General features: G+C 35.1%; 1 protein-coding gene across 3 annotated transcripts in view; it reads right to left on the reverse strand.

The window, feature by feature from the left end:
• VMP1 (vacuole membrane protein 1) overlaps positions 1 to 17,148 on the reverse strand; it is a 130,025-nt gene that overhangs the window by 27,046 nt on the left and 85,831 nt on the right. For all 3 annotated transcript variants that reach the window (XM_082678437.1, XM_082678435.1, XM_082678436.1), the window contains one exon: positions 1,653 to 1,733. In XM_082678437.1, coding sequence (XP_082534563.1) covers positions 1,653 to 1,733 — 81 coding nt within the window. The remainder of the gene's footprint in view (positions 1 to 1,652; positions 1,734 to 17,148) is intronic.

Genomic DNA, 17,148 nt, shown 5'->3' on the forward strand with positions numbered 1-17,148 from the left:
GAATATCTCTAGAATGTTGATATCACATTAGAAATTTTGGCACCAAATGTCTTCCCTTTTTGGCCATTTACTTTGCTAAGGTGAGGAAAGGGGTACTCAAGGATATATTCAAGTTCTAATACATAATGGATAAAGTAACTGTGGGTCAGTAGACAATAATTTTCTGAATTTTACTTATAATTGAAGCTTTTATCATATCAACTAGATACATCTAGTTATTCTGGTCAAATCTACCACTGAACTACCAAGAATTGTGTACAGACTACCAAAGAAAACTTTGACCAAAACACCCCATTTCAAATGTAACTGTATCTATTATATTAGAAAAGGACCAGGATAAACACCAACTCATCAAGGAATGTCAATTTCATAAATCTGCAATTTGAGACATTGAGTTATTTTTTTATAGAGTTATTTTTTTATATACAGTTAGTAACTTCTTTTTTCTTTTTTTAAATTTTATTTTTATTTTTGGCTGTGCTGGGTCTTCATCGCTGTATACAGGCTTTCTCTAGTTGCGGAGAGCAGGGGCCACTCTTTGTTGTGGTGCGTGGGATTCTCATTGTTGTGGCTTCTCTTGTTGTGAAGCATGGGCTCTAGGCACGCGGGCTTCAGTAGTTGTGGCACGTGGGTCAGTAGTCGTGGCTCATGGGCTCTAGAGTGCAGGCTCAGTAGTTGCAGTGCATGGGCTTAGTTGCTCTGAGGCATGTGGGATCTTCCCGGACTAGGGTTTGAACCTGTGTCCCCTGCATTGGCAGGCAGATTCCTAACCACCACGCCACCAGGGAAGTCCTAATTAAGTTTTTGACACAAATAGCTTCTTAATTCACTGTAGCCAAAGATGTCCTTAACCTTGCCACAGATGTTTCAATTACCTAGCTAGGTGTTAAAGTCACTTAAGGAGGTTTTATATGAATTCTTCCTTATAACTAATGCCTGAAGCTTTGGAAAAAGACTACCTATCTGTAACTCTGGAAAGAATGAAGTCATTGTTATTTGCTTAAATGCACTTCATTATATATTCTTCATGAGAAAGATGGATTTTGTCTTTTTTCTTACTGAATCAAGCCATTTAGGTCTGAAGTCATCATGGTATGATAAAATGCTTGAAAGTCAATAAACAACATAGAAACCTATCCAACAGAAAACAGCTCATTTGATCAGTAAGGTGAATGATTAATAACATTATATACCTGTTAAAAGTGATAATTATTTTTTCATTCAGTCATGTACTTTTTTTTTTTTTTTTTTTTTGCGGTATGCGGGACTCTCACTGTTGTGGCCTCTCCCGCTGCGGAGCACAGGCTCCAGAGGCACATTCTCAGCGGCCATGGCTCACGGGCTTAGCCGCTCCGCGGCATGTGGGATCTTCCTGGACCGGGGAATGAACCCGCGTCCCCTGCATCGCCAGGCAGACTCTCAACCACTGCGCCACCAAGGGAAGCCCCAGTCATGTACTTTTAAAAACAAATTGGATCGAAATATAAATCTACTATTTTTTTTTTTAAAGAAGATGTTGGGGTAGGAGTTTATTAATTAATTAATTAATTTTTGCTTTGTTGGGTCTTCGTTTCTGTGTGAGGGCTTTCTCTAGTTGTGGCAAGCAGGGGCCACTCTTCATTAAATCTACTATTTAAATACAATTCACTTACCGAAGCACAGGCCAAAATTCCAAAAAATCCAACCTTCTGTACTAGGTTTTGAACTGCCAGTTTAGCCCGGGAGGCGAAGTCCTGTATAAAAGGAGGATATCAAAACATTAATGAAAAGTAGAAGGAAGAAAGAAAGATGGCTCTTTACAGAGTTTATAATATCAAATGTCTCATAATCTGAAATCATTGATTCATTTAATAAGATGAATGATTTAAAAAAAATCACAGCAGGGTGCACTGAAAAACATGCAAATAAAATCTTGATAAAACATTAACTACACATCCTTAAAGATAAACTTTTATCACATTTCAAGAATAAGCCAAAACACTGTTACTTTATTTTTTGGGTTCTCTCTGGATTAGCTAGGGATGAACAAAATGTTATAAACCAACCATGAATCAACCCATTCTTTTGGAAATGCTAGTCTACCACATATCTCTTTCTCTTTCCTTTAATTAACTCATCAGACTTACTCCCTCATTAATATCAGGGTAGGAAACCACAGGATTTTTCAAGATAGCCAATGAAGACACCTCTACTGATCATTGGCCAAAAGATGGAAAAAAAAACAGTTATGTGGCAATAACTAACCATTCATTACCCCACAAAACAAAGAACATCCTACATTTACACAGTTTGTGCTAGTTATATAAAACGGTTTTCACAAACATTTTATTGGAGCCTTTCAATAATTCTCGGGTGTAGGCAGAGTAGATACTTCAGGCTCTAAAATCACTGCTCTTTTTATTTCACTCTTCTACCTCCCAGGCTGAAACATGCATTTGACTGGCCAATTTATTTCCACGATTTTCTTTTCTAGCATGAGGGTGCTGTAATTACATATATTTTTTCTTAAAAGTACCAGTCTGAAATTTGACTTTACCTGTTTTCTGGTTTTGAAATGGTATATACTCCAATCAAAATTTCAATGAAAATAACTGATACAATTAAAAGATATTACCTAATGTGTGAATGTCTTTTTAGAAGTGTTCACGTCATAGAACACTCCTCTCTCTTTAGCTCAACATACTCTAATAGTCAACAATCTTATAGAATGGTCATAATATAAGTGATAGAAGGTTCCTTCATAGACCAGGAAGAGGGTTGAAAGCACTTCCCTAATCCACAACAGAAGTTGTAGATTCAAAAAACAAACAGACAAAGCCACTTTAACCCATAATATTATGTTGAACAGCTGTATCAAAGTACAACAGTGAAGACTGAAATTAAAAAAAAAAAAAGACCTTCCACCTACTTACTTGCTGAGGATGGTGAGAAAGTCAAAGGAATTAAACCAATAATATATATTTGAAAAGATATTAACAGGGCTTCCCTGGTGGCACAATGGTTAGGAGTCCGCCTGTCAATGCAGGGGACACGGGTTCGAGCCCTTGTCTGGGAGGATCCCACATGCAGGGGAGCAACTAGGCCCGTGCGCCACGACTACTGAGCCTGCGCTCTAGAGCCCAAGAGCCACAACTACTGAGCCTGTGTGCCATAACTACTGAAGCCCACGTGCCTAGAGCCTGTGTTCAGCAACAAGAGAGGCCACTGCGATGAGAGGCCCATGCACCGCCACAAAGAGTAGCCCCCGCTCACCACAACTAGAGAAAGCCCGTGAGCAGCAACGAAGGCCCAGCACAGCCAAAAATAAACAAATAAAATAAATTAAAAAAAGAGATATTAACAGATATTAACAGTTAATACAAATACTTTCAAGTTCAAACATATAGGCTATCAAAGTTAATCATTAACTAAATTCTACAATGCAATTTTGTAATTTTGCAATGTATTTTCAAAGACAGAATTTTTCTTTTTGGGATTAGGCTTACTCGTCTAGTAAATAAAATATATCAGATTTAATATTTTTAAACAACTAAATTATTGCTGCAAAAGGTTCTCTATTTTTTTCATATTTCTAACTGAAGATTTAATTTTTTTCTTAAATTAACATTGACTGCATTAAGAGTGAAATACTGATTTTATTGATTTAAAAACTGGTTAGGAATATATAAAGAAATCAGTTTTCCTATATAACTTATTTAAAACTATACATCCAATTGCCTTGAATAATTTACATAAGTCACAAATTACTAAATTTGTAATTCATCAGAGCACTAAATAAAAACTGGCCATAATGAATAGAAATGTTTTGAGTTTTAAAAATACCAAATAATACTATTATATTATAAATTAGTTATGAAATTTTAATTAATATAGCCCAAGAGTTAAAAATATAAATTCAGGAAAACGCCTTCCTTCACAGCCCTTGATATCTTCATAGCAGATCTACTTTAGTGAAAGATGGTACTCAATTGTGAAGAAAAAGTAAAACAAAACAAAAACTATACAAATTTTATTTTAAAGACAACAAAACTTTTTATAAACCTATTTGCCAAGTCAGACTAATGTGGGAACATTTTTCTATCGCAGCATTTATGCAGTCTTCAGTGTATAAAATTACAAAAAATTAGTTTTTTGCATAAAATAATGTAGACAAGATCAACAAGGTGTTGTATATAAAAGGTATGCTATCCTGTTTTCCTTTATCTTAATTTCAAGGCTTTAGATTCTTATATTTATTTCAACCAAGTGACTATGATAGTGTCATCATTTTAAACTGATGGTATTTTTCTATTATAGAGATACATACACCCATACATTTAAATTGAAAAAGAGGTATGATTATACTAATTGGCTTATATAAAGGAAAAAATGTTTAACATTATGCAGATCAGCTAACATACAAACTAACAAAAATATTTAAGCCTAGAGATGTTCAAGGAATCATATTTTTTAAAACATCCTGAAAGTAAGGAACTATTTTATCCCTTGGCAGAATCTCTTTACTTAACAGAAATTAGACAAGAAAAAAATGAAAAGAAACTCCTTGTTCTTTCGGATGCCTGGGTGCCCATCATCAATTATCCTTAACGGTGCTTCAAGAATCTTTGTTTGAAGGAAAAGCGTTACTCTACCCAAATAAGTATAATAGAAAGTTCCCTTTACTCTTTTGTTTTTAATTAATTTTTAGCTGGCATATTTTACAAGGAAAATAAGTTAAGTGCCTTTTTAATGGGGAGTTTTACTTTTTAAAAAGTCTGAAAGTCATCTAATGAAAATGGATTTCATAAATCTTACTATGTGTTACACACACACACACACACACACACACACACACATACACACCATGACCATGCTACTTTCACTTCCTATAATTTATTTTCCAGGTCTTTCACAATATTCTTGGAATTAAAATTACATTTATATATTAATAATTCATAAAAGTTTATTTAAATTAAGCTAATAAGTCTGCACAGTTGCTTTCATCACAAGAAACCAACAGAAGCTGAGTATGCAGCTCGAGGAAGAATTTTCTTGATGTTTTTCCTTGCCGGAGTAATGAAAACAAACTCAAGGCAGCATTACACTAGTATTTGCACCAAATCTGAAATACTTTACAGTGGTAAATTAACTCATGTTTAGATTTCATAAACACAACTATATTTTGTTGTTTTTATTTTAAACTTATTTCACATTCAAAGTCATATTCAAAACTTACTGATATGGGTTTAAAGGCTTTGTTAACATTTATTAAAAACATCATTTTTTAATTGTCTAAAATGTTCTACATCTTAAAGGTAATTATATGTTCCTTGTTTGTTGCTCTGCAATTTTAGAAGTTATTTTTAAACAACTTCAGTACTTCTTCATTATTTGCATTTATTTGACAGCTTTCTAATGATGTAAAGCTAACATTTTCTATGCATTAAAATATTTCTGTTTGTGTTTGCTTTTAAAGTAAAGAGAGAAAAATGTACTATAGGTATAATGTTAGACAATAAACACAACTCTCTCTCTCTCACACACACACACACACACACACGCACACAAAAACAGGAAAAAAACCCTTCTTTTACTAAAGTTTAAAAAGAACAATTTCAAACAAAATTTGCTATTCTTTTTAGGCCATCAGATAAAATAAACTAGCCAAGAAAAACTGTGCGCCAATAATAATAAACAACAATAATTTAAAGGAAAAGTTTAACAAATTAATATGTGAGATTCAAAATTCAAGTTAAATATCAAATTAATATTTCATTTTAATCGTTTTCTTTTTTTGCGTTTGTGGGAACTGTGTAGCAAGTTCAATCAGATTACTTACTTCCTCAATTGTCATTCTTCATTAAAAAAAAATCTGTACAACTAAAACCAAATTCCTTTTAATAGTTTCATTTCGCTGGATTCACATTTCACAATGCTCAAGTATTTCACAATTTTAAGTGCCTGAGAGGGGTTTCATCCTCTAGCTCTATCTAAATAAGCAGCATGCATTTACAACTAGTAATCATATATCATTTTCTACTTTTTAAAAGTAAATAAACAAAATACAAGTAAATAAAATTATCTTTCCCACTCCTACTGATAGTGATTATGTACGTAACCAATCGTGCTTCTGAAAGTAAGAATGAGATACACCAGGAACATTTCTCCAATGACTACAGAAGGCAGATGAAGAAAAGTTACAATAAGTCCTTACTACTGAGATTTCAAGGATTAATAAAGAAAAACAGACAATGCCTTCAAGTATGAATATTCCTGCACTACTTTTGTTTCACATTTCGTCTTCCTAAGAAATATATTTAAGATTAAGAAAAGAGAAACTGTACAGCTAATTATAATAATTAGCTTGCAAAATACTAATTTTTGAACTGAAGAAGTCAACTTAGATCTAAATATATAAAATAATGTTTATCTTCAAATGGTAACAGAAAATCTTTTCATTTTCATGATAAGGGATCACATTAAATTCCAAGATTTCTTTCAAAGCAACAGATAATCCCTAAACATGTAAAATGAATGCATTATTACTGGAGGTAAGTATGTATTCGGTTAATACCTTATGTTAGTTTGAGCTGAACTATCACCATCAGTGTGAGGTAACAGGTCAGCAGTTTTATAAATTAACTGCCTTCTTAACATGTTATATGTTAAAACTTCTTTTCTTTAAAATATATATATATTTTAAAGAATTTTATCTTATTTTTATTTTTTTTGGCTGTGCCGTGTGGCTTGCGGTATCTTAGTTCCCCGACTAGGGATTGAACCTGGGCCCCTGGCACTGAAAGCCTGGAATCCTAACCAATGGACCACCAGGGAATTCCCTATGTTAAAACTTCTGCTGAGCTATTGCTCTTCTTGGGTTTGACACTGAAGTGGCTGCAGGGTCAATACTAAAAACCACAGAGCAACTGTTTCAATAATTTCTTGTGTATAAGAGGAATTTGTGTTAATATCTACTGTATTTGTGAAGTTCTTTTGGCATCTAAAAATGACTTGTTAATTCCTGTGTCCCAGTCAAATATGTTGTGTCATATTATTCTCTATTAACCAGAAATGGAGCTAAATAGTAATGATGACTTAATGTTGTAAGCTGTTTCAGCATCATGGACAATCAGTTTGAAATATTAACTTGTTAAGATCCTAATAACCATGTAATTAAGTATTTTCTACAATGACTAATATTTTACACATGGTAAAGAACACAGTTAATGGGTACGATTAATTATTATCTTCACAGAAACTACAATGAAACATAACTCATAATTTTTAAATCTTTCTCCTCTTAAAAACAGAATAAAGGGCTTCCCTGGTAGCACGGTGGTTGAGAGTTCGCCTGCCGACGCAGGGGACACGGGTTCATGCCCCGGTCTGGGAAGATCCCACATGCCGCGGAGCGGCTGGGCCTGTGAGCAATGGCCGCTGAGCCTGCACGTCCAGAGCCTGTGCTCCGCAACAGGAGAAGCCACAACAGTGAGAGGCCCGCGTACCGCAAACAAAACAAAACAAAACAGAATAAAATGTTTCCTAACTGCAATTTCCTACCTGTTATCAGGACTCTTTATGAGCTATTTTCACAGAAAGACATAGAGCATTAATTTATTAAATTCAAAGTGAACAAAATAGTTTACTTTAGTGTTGACATCCTCAACAATATCATTAATGTAACTGATGTTTTTAATATTGCATATTTGAGGTCTCCTTTAAATGTAGTATAATTTCAAAAGAGTCACATATCATCTATTCTTTTTTATTTTTTTTTTAAGGTTTTTTTGATGTTGACCATTTTTTTGGAAGTCTTTGTTGCAACATTGCTGCTGTTCTCTGTTTTTGGCTTTTTTGGACATGAGCCACGTGGGATCTTAGCTTCCCAATCAGGGATCAAACCTGCACTCCCTGCATTGGAAGGCGAAGTCTTAACTACTGGACTGCCAGGGAAGTCCCTGTTCTTTTTTTGAATTATAATGGACTCACACAAACTTGTAAGATGAAGATTGCTAAGAAACAAACTCTAGAATTACAAGATAAAGTAGGGATATTAATTTGACGAAGTAAAGTGATTGTGACAATAGAAACTAATTATAAATTTTTAATTCAGTACCTACAGGATGCTGGATTACAAAATACACATACATTTACCAAAAAAAGTGATCAGAACGGAGTGGTGCAACTACTTTTGAAAATGAAAGTTTCAATATCCAATTTATAGCTTTTACATTATTAAATCAGAGATGATCCCTGGAATTCCTATTTAAATTGGAAATTAGGGTAGAATTCTATAATAGAGCAAATAGAATACATCATATAAACACATTTCAGGAAAGCAATTTTATTCTAGAAATAATTTACAGATTTAGAACTTTTAATAAGAGATTAGACAGTTCTCATTCAGGATGCCAACAGAGGAAGAAGCTCTTGAACTCACCTTCTCCCATGAACACTCTGAACTCACAACTCCCATCTTCTTCCTGTAGAGCAAAACGCTTGGCTCCCCACAAACCCACACCTGATGACCCAACTTTTAAGACTTCCACCTGATAGACAGGCCCCCAAAACATCTAGATTTGAAAGTCAACAGGACTTGTGTCCATGAGACCCACAAGATTATAGTGGACTAAGAGATACCAAAATAAGAAAGTAATATTTTTTTTAAGAAAGTAATATTAACATATCTAAAAGGAGAAATAGACAGCAATACAATAACAGTAGGAGACTTCAATACAATACTCCACTTTTACCGATGGATAGATCAACCAGACTGAAAATCAATAAGGAAACATTGGACTTAAATGACACATAAGACTAGTGGGACTTAACAGACATTTACAGAACATGCCACCCAAAAGCATCAGAATATACATTCTTCTTTAGCACACATGGAACATTATCCAGGATAGATCATTTATTAGAACATAAGACAAGTATTAATAAATTTAAGAAGACTGAAATCATATCAAGTATCTCTTCTGGCCACAGTGGTATAAAACTAAAAATCAATTTCAAGAAGAAAATTGGAAAATTCACAAATGTGTGAAGATTTAACAACATGCTATTGAACGACCAATGGGTCAAGGAACTCAAAAGTGAAATTAAAAAAATATCTTGAGACAAATGAAATTGGAAACACAAAATAGGAAAGCTTAAGGGATGCAGCAAAAGCAGTTCTAAGAGGGATATTCATAGTGATAAATGCATACATTAAGAACAAGATCTCAAACAACCTAACTTTATACCTCAAGGAACTAGAACACAAAGCACAAACTAAGCCCAAAGTTAGTGGAAGGAAGGAAATAACAAAGATCATAGTGGAAATAAATGAAATAGACTAGAAAAACAATAGAAGAATTCAATGAAACTAAGATGATTTTTGGAGAAGATAAATTAGACAAAACTTTAGCTAGACTCACCAAGAAAAAAGGGGGCTTAAATAAATAAAGTAAAAAATGAAAGAGGAGATATGACAACTGACACCACATAACTACAAAGATTCATAAGAGTCTATTATGAACAATGACATGCTGAAAAATTGAACAACCTAGAGAAATGTATACATTTCTAGAAACCTACAACCTACCAACACTGAATCATGAAGAAATAAGAAATCTGAACAGACTAATTACTAGTAAGGAGATTGAATTAGTAATCAAAAATCTCCCAACAAAGTCCAGGAACACATGGTTTCACTACTGAATTCCACCATATATTTAAAGAACTAACACCACTCTTCTCAAACTCTTCCAAAAAACTGAAGAGGAGGGATCACTTGCAAATTCATTTTAAGAGGCCAGCATTACCCCAAAACCAAAACCAGACAAGGACACTACAAGTAAAGAAAATTATTGGCCAATATCCCTGATGAACACAGATGCAAAAATCCTCAAAAAAAAAGGAAAAATCATCATACAAATTCTCAACAAAGTGGGTCCAGAGGGAATTAGGCCATATATGACAAGCCCACAGCTAATATCATAGTCTTGTGAAAAACTGAAAGCTTTTCCTCTAAGATTAAGAAGAAGACAGGATGCTTACTCTCTTATCATTTTTATTCAAATGGGAAATGAAAAAGTAAAACCCTCTCTGTTGGCAGATGACCTGATGTTATATACAGAAAATCCTAAAAACTCCACCAGAAAACTATTAGAACTAATCAACTAATTCAGTCAAGTTGGAGAATAAAAAATCAATATACAAAAATCTATTGTGGGGACTTCCCTGGTGGCCCAGTGGTTAAGAATCCGCCTGCCAATACAGGGGACATGGGTTTGAGCCCTGCTCCGGAAAGATCCCACATGCTGCAGAGCAACTAAGCCTGTGCGCCACAACTACTGAGCCTGTGCTCTAGAGCCCGCGTGCCACAGCTATGGAAACCCACATGCCTAGAGCCCATGCTCTGCAACAAAGAGAAGCCACCACAATGAAAAGCCCGCACACCACAACAAAGAGTAGCCCCTGCTCGCCACAACTAGAGAGAAAGCCCATGTGCTGCAAAAAAAAGACCCAATGCAGCCAAAAAAAAATCTATTGTGTTTCTATACACTAATAATGAACTATCAGAAAGAGAAATTAAGAAAACATTTGCATTTACAATTGCACCAAAAAAGAATAAAATACCTGGGAATACATTTAACCAAGGAGATAAAAAACCTGCACACTGAAAGCTATAAGACACTGAGGAAAGAAATTGAAGAAGACACAAATAAATGGAAAGACATTATATGCTCATGGGTTGGAAGAATATTGTTAGAGTGTCCATACTACTCAAAACAATCTACAGATTCAATGCAATCTCAAACAAAATTCCAATGGCATTTGTCACAGAAATAGAACAAACAATCCCCAAATCTGTATAGAATGACAGAAGACCCAGAATAGCCAAAGCACTCTTAGTAAAGATGAACAAAGCTGGGGCCATCATGCTTTCTGATTCCAAACTGTATTATAAAGCTACAGTAATCAAAACTGTATGATACTGGCTTAAAAACTGACACACAGATCAATGGAAAAGAATAGAGAGCCCAGAAATAAACCCTCACATATATGAAATATTAATTTATGACAAAGGAGCCAAGAATATACAATGGGGTGGGGCTTCCCTGGTGGCCCAGTGGTTGAGAGTCCGCCTGCCAATGCAGGGGACATGGGTTTGTGCCCCGGTCCGGGAGGATCCCACATGCCGTGGAGCGGCTAGGCTGCTGGGCCTGCATGTCCGGAGCCTGTGCTCCGCAATGGGAGAGGCCACAGCAGTGAGAGGCCCGTGTACCGCCAAAAATATATATATATATATACAATGGGGAAAGAATAGTCTCTTCAATAAACAGTGATGAAAAAAATTAGATAGCCACATGCAAAAGAATCAAACTGGACCCCTATCTTACACCACACACAAAAATCAATTCAAGATGGATTAAACACTAGAACATATGATCTGAAACCATAAAACTCCTAGAAGAAAACATAGGGGGTAAGCCCCTTGACTTTGGTCTTAGCAATGATTTTTGGATATGACACCAAAGCAAAGGCAACAAAACCAAAAATAAACAAGTAGGATTACATCAAATTAAAAAGCTTTGTACAGCAAAGGAAACCATCAACAACATGAAAACGCAACATAACAACTGGAAGAAAATTTTTGCAAACCATGTATCTAACAAGGGGTTAATATCCAAAATAAATAGGGAACTCACACAATTCAATAGAAGAAAATCTGATTAAAAAATAGGTAGAGGATATGAACAGATATTTTTCCAAAAAGATGCACATATGGCAAACAGGTACATGAAAAGGTGCTCAACAACACTAATCATCAGGAAAATCAAAACCATAATGAGATATCACCTCACAACTATTAGAATGGCTATCATAGAACAGACAAGCGATAACAAGTGTTCGGATTTCCCTGGTGGTCCAGTGGTTAAGATTCCACCTTTCAATGCAGGGGACGCGGGTTCAATCCCTGGTCAGGGAACTAATATCCCACATGCCGCGGGGCAACTAAGTCCACGTGCGGCAACTACAAAGCCATGCACTGTGGAGCCTGCATGCCGCAACTAGAGAAAAGCCCGCACACCGCAACGAAGAGCCCGTGCACCGCAATGAAAGATCTTGTGTGCCGCAATTAAGATGTGACGCAGCCAAAAATAAATAAACATTAAAAACTAAAAAAAGGGCTTCCCTGGTGGCGCAGTGGTTGAGAGTCCGCCTGCCGATGCAGGGGACACGGGTTCGTGCCCCGGTCCGGGAGGACCCCACATGCCGCGGAGCGGCTGGGCCCGTGAGCCATGGCCGCTGAGCCTGCGCGTCTGGAGCCTGTGCTTTGCAACGGGAGAGGCCACAGCAGTGAGAGGCCCACGTACCGCAAAAAATAAATAAATAAATAAATAAAATAAAATAAAATAAAATAAAATAAAAAGAGAGATAACAAATGTTGGCAAAGCTGAGGAGAAAAAGACGTGCACTGTTGGTGGGAATGGGTACAGCCAGTATGAAGGGTACTCGAAAAATTAAAATTAGAACTACCATATGACCGAACAATTTCACTTCTGGGTTTTGGTCCAAAAGAAATGAAATCACTATCTTGAAAAAATATCTGCAACACCCCCCGCCCAGGTTTATTGAAATATTATTACTTACAATAGCCAAGACATGGAAAGAACCTAAGTGTCTATTGATGATGAATAAAGAAAATGTGGGATATATACATAAAGATAGAAAGACACACATTGTAATATTATTCAGTCATAAAAAAGAAGGAAATCTTGCCATCTGCAACAACATGGATAGATTTCGACGGCATTATGTTAAGTCAAATAAGTCAGAGAAAGACAAATACTATATGATCTCACTTTATATGTGCAATCTAAAAAAAAAACCCTGAGATCATACATACAGAAAACCAGGTTGGTGACTGCCAGAGGCAGATGGATGGAGGATGGGTGATACGGGCATAGGTGGTCAAAAGATACAAACTTCCAGTTAAAAGATAAATAAGTTCTGGGGATGTAATGTACAGCATGGTGATTCTGATTAACAGGACTGTACTGTATATTTGAAAGTTAAGAGAGATCTTAAAAGTTCTCATCACAAGAAAAAAAATTTGTAACAATATGTGGTGATGGATGTTAACTAAACTTATTGTGGTAATAATTTTGCAGTATATACATACATCAAATCATTATGTTGTACATCTAAAACTAATACAATGTTAGATGTCAATTTATCTCAATTAAGAAAAATAAGGATTCAGCAGTTAAAAAGAAGGAAAAAAAACAATAAGGAACTAATGGTTCCTTAGATGGTTCACAGATGGGGCAAAAATCAAAACTGTAAATAACAAATACGAGAAATCTGTGTACTCCAATGTGTAACGAGTAAACATTTGTTTTATTGTCTTCATATCCCATCCGATACACTACTTTTTAGGAAGTTAAAAATAATGATTATAAAACAGTATTGGATTTTCTAGCTAGAATTATCTATTGCTTGCTTTTGTCATTATCTAAAAATGGGATATGGTTTCCTTCTCTCTGACACATTAAAAATAAAATTGAAGAACATAAACACCATCTTTTCCCCTTTGAAAAAGGGGGGATTACACATAAAACATATACATATAAAAATCAAATCACACATTAATCAAAATCTATGAAGTCATGTCTAAAAATGAACACAAAGAAGATCTGTGTATTTTTTGAAATAGTAAGAACCATTTGTTTTGGCAACTAGCTAAATTTAATACGTACTAAAAACCTGATCCATCTAGAAATCTGAAAATTCAGATTTTGCTCCTGTTCATATTTATACATTTCTATTATTTAGTATGGTTTTATTAGACTGCATATTGTGAAAATTTAGTTGGTCACAAATAGCATCTTTTTAATGAACAGAATAAAAATGTGAGATCAGTACATGTGATACAAGTAAATACTGTTTCACAAAACATTATTTCAGTTACACACGCATAGGCCCTAAGTACAATCAATGTAGTCTGTAACATGGGGTATAGTAAAAAATAAAGGTCCATGAGTGACACACATTTCAGAGAGTTGTGCCTAAAATAGAAAGATATCAGCTATATCAGCTATATAATTAAATGAATTTCTACATGTACTCGTATATTTATTACCAAATCTACTTTGGTGGGAGGGTGGTAAAACTATTTTTTTTTTTAGCTGTACAGCAGATACACAGTAATGTACATAAATCTAAAATATACATCTTGGTGAAATTTTACAATGAACACACCCATGTAACTACCACCAAGATCCAGATACAGAACATTACCAGAACTCCAGAAACCCCACTGGTGGCACTACTAGTAATTACTTCTTCTCCCAAAATAACCACTATCATTGACTTCTATTACTATAAATGTAGCTTGCCTATTTTTGAACTTTATATAAATGGAATTATACAGTAGGTCCTCTTTTATTTCTGGCTTCTGTAGGTCAACATTATGTCCATGTGATTCACTCCTGCTATTGCACGTGGCAATAATCAATTTGCTGCCTTTGTATGAATATACCACAATTTATTTATTCTACTGTTGGTGGACATTAGGGTTGTTTCTAGTTTGGGGTTATTACAAATAATGCTGCTATGACTACTCTTGTCAAGTCTTCTGGAGCATCTTTCTTCTAGGTATAAATCTACAAAATGGAACTGCTAGATCGTAGGGTATGTTTATGTAGACAGTGCCAAACACTTTTCAAAAGTGGTTATAACATAAATTACTCTTAATATTGTTTCCATGTTGCCAGTTGATAATAAATCTCAATTGAAAAAAAATCTAAACCTTTTTACTTTCCTACAGATGGTTCTAATGAGTCTGTCTGTGGTAATTAGTAGCTTTGATAACTCAAACATATGAAGACTGAATAAATTCAACCATGAAAAGAGGAGGAAAAGAAAAGCTTTAAGTGCTGAGTTTTGGGAAAACTACATATAGTTTTTACCCATACAGAATTTTAGAAGACAAAAGTAGAGCCAAAATTCTTATTTAAAAGCAATTAAATTCAACCCAAAAAAGCTGGTAACTACCATATATATATGGTATATGCATGCATGGTAATAAAGAATATAAAGATGAGGACATTGTGGTTTGACCATTAATTCTATAAACATTTAGCAAGTGTTTACTACAATGCCAAATGCTATTACAGGAGCAACGGATACAACACTGAATCAAACTGATAATCTGGATCCTCATGGAGCTTACAGTTTAATGGGAGGAGACAAAAACTACAAAATGGGGTGGCAGGCAAGTTGTAATTTTAAATACGATGGTTGGAGAAGGCCTGACAGAAAAGGTAACATTTGATTAAAAACCTAAAGGAGGTGAGGGAATAAGCCAGGCTAAGAATGTAGAGGAAGACTGTTCCAGCAAGTTTTTTCTCTTGAGAGATAAATAATCCAGTGTGTATATGGGGATGGTGGGTGGGTTGCAATTGGTAGAGATGGGGAAAGAGATGACTCAGGAAACCTACTGAGTTTGAAACGGAAACTGAAAAAATGAAAAGGAAAGCATGAAAAAGAGAAACAATATAAGAACACCAGTTCTACAGATTTACTGCAACATCAAACGATAGAGCACCAACTTGTTGTTTTCAAACTTCCCTGAGCCACAGTTTCTTCATCTTTTCTGCAAAATGATGATAATAATATCTGTCACCATGATAATTAAGAGACAAAACTGATTATGGGACAAAATTGTTTAGACGGATATTACTTGACATTACTATCAAGAAAGAAACCCTGGGAACCAACGAAATAAAATACCTTGTCAGAATTTTTAGACACTATGTGAGCTCAGTTCCAGGGCAACATCACAAGTTGAGGGGATAAGAGGCTTTTGTTTTGTTTTGTTTCTAATTTCAAAAAGAGAAGAGCAACATGTTAATATCAAGGAAGGAAGAGGGCTATAAAGCAGGAAGGAGGAAAGGAAGGAAATGCATTAAGAATTGAAAATTTATCAAATCTGCCTTGCAGTGCAACCAAGTAGTTTACCAAATACTCCATGACAAGAGGGTAAGGGTGGATGAGATTACTACACATGAATGCTAGTTCTTAATCAACATATTCTTGTCTCCAGGAAATAAGAGGAAATTCTTTAGTTATTTACATCTGTAATGGTCACCTCACCATGATTACTAACCGTAAAACTCACAAATCATCTATTAGACATAAAATATCTCTTGGGTAGTCTAGGAGCAAAGAAGAGATGGAAGAAATAAGGTTTCAGGAGACTTTCTCAGGGTCTGACCATCAGCATTTGCTAACATTTTCAGATAAAAAGCAGAGCAGTATTTTTGGAAGTTCCAGATAACTACACAGAGTTTTTTCCTCCTTTTCACAGTCCAAGCTACCAGCAGTAAAACCAGCCAGTATCTGCTGCTTCCTTTTCCTCCCTCTATCCCTGCTTAGCTTTCTGTTGAAAAGAAACCATATGGTAATTCTTAGGAAGGCAGGCAGGCCGGCATCCATTCCTATCAGTGCCTGCCTGGCCTCTACTTGAAATAACAACGAACACTGTAGCCCAAGAAGAACAACAGCGCTCTAGACACTCAGGGAAAATGTCTGAGTATGCAAGATTTATTAGAAATGACACATTACACAAGTAATGCATTTTTCTTTTCTTCTCTCTTTTTTCCTGTCTGAAGCCAATATCTCCTCATGTGATCTTCTCATGTCTCACCAGAAAGGGTATTTACCAAATCTTAGTTGATGCTAGGGGGGAAAAAAAATCACCCTTCATTTTTAGCATTTATAATTGATTGTATTTTGGTTGTAAGTAACTAATGAATAACTTTTATTTCCAGATTAAAACTGGAATTTAAACAAAAAGCATATCACAATCTACTGTGTATGTAAAAACAATAATACTGTGAATGAAAAAAAGGGGGAAAAAAGTAAAAATGGTTGAGATGAACTCAGACATGCAAAGCTATGAAAACTAGGTCAGTACAGAATTTACAAAATTGTCAGGGACAGGAAACTTAACAGACCGAAAACAAAGGATAAAGATAAATGGGATCATCTCTATGATGAGAAATGTAAATAGTGGGATTCTTTCCTAAGATAGACCCATTCATCCCACTTAACAAGTTTATAAATGGTCCTGAAAAAAGGAACAGAGTTTAAGTTCTAAACCTACAGCTG

The sequence above is a fragment of the Grampus griseus genome (genome assembly GCF_964374135.1).
Source record: "Grampus griseus genome assembly, chromosome: 20".
NCBI classification, from domain to species: domain Eukaryota; kingdom Metazoa; phylum Chordata; class Mammalia; order Artiodactyla; family Delphinidae; genus Grampus; species Grampus griseus.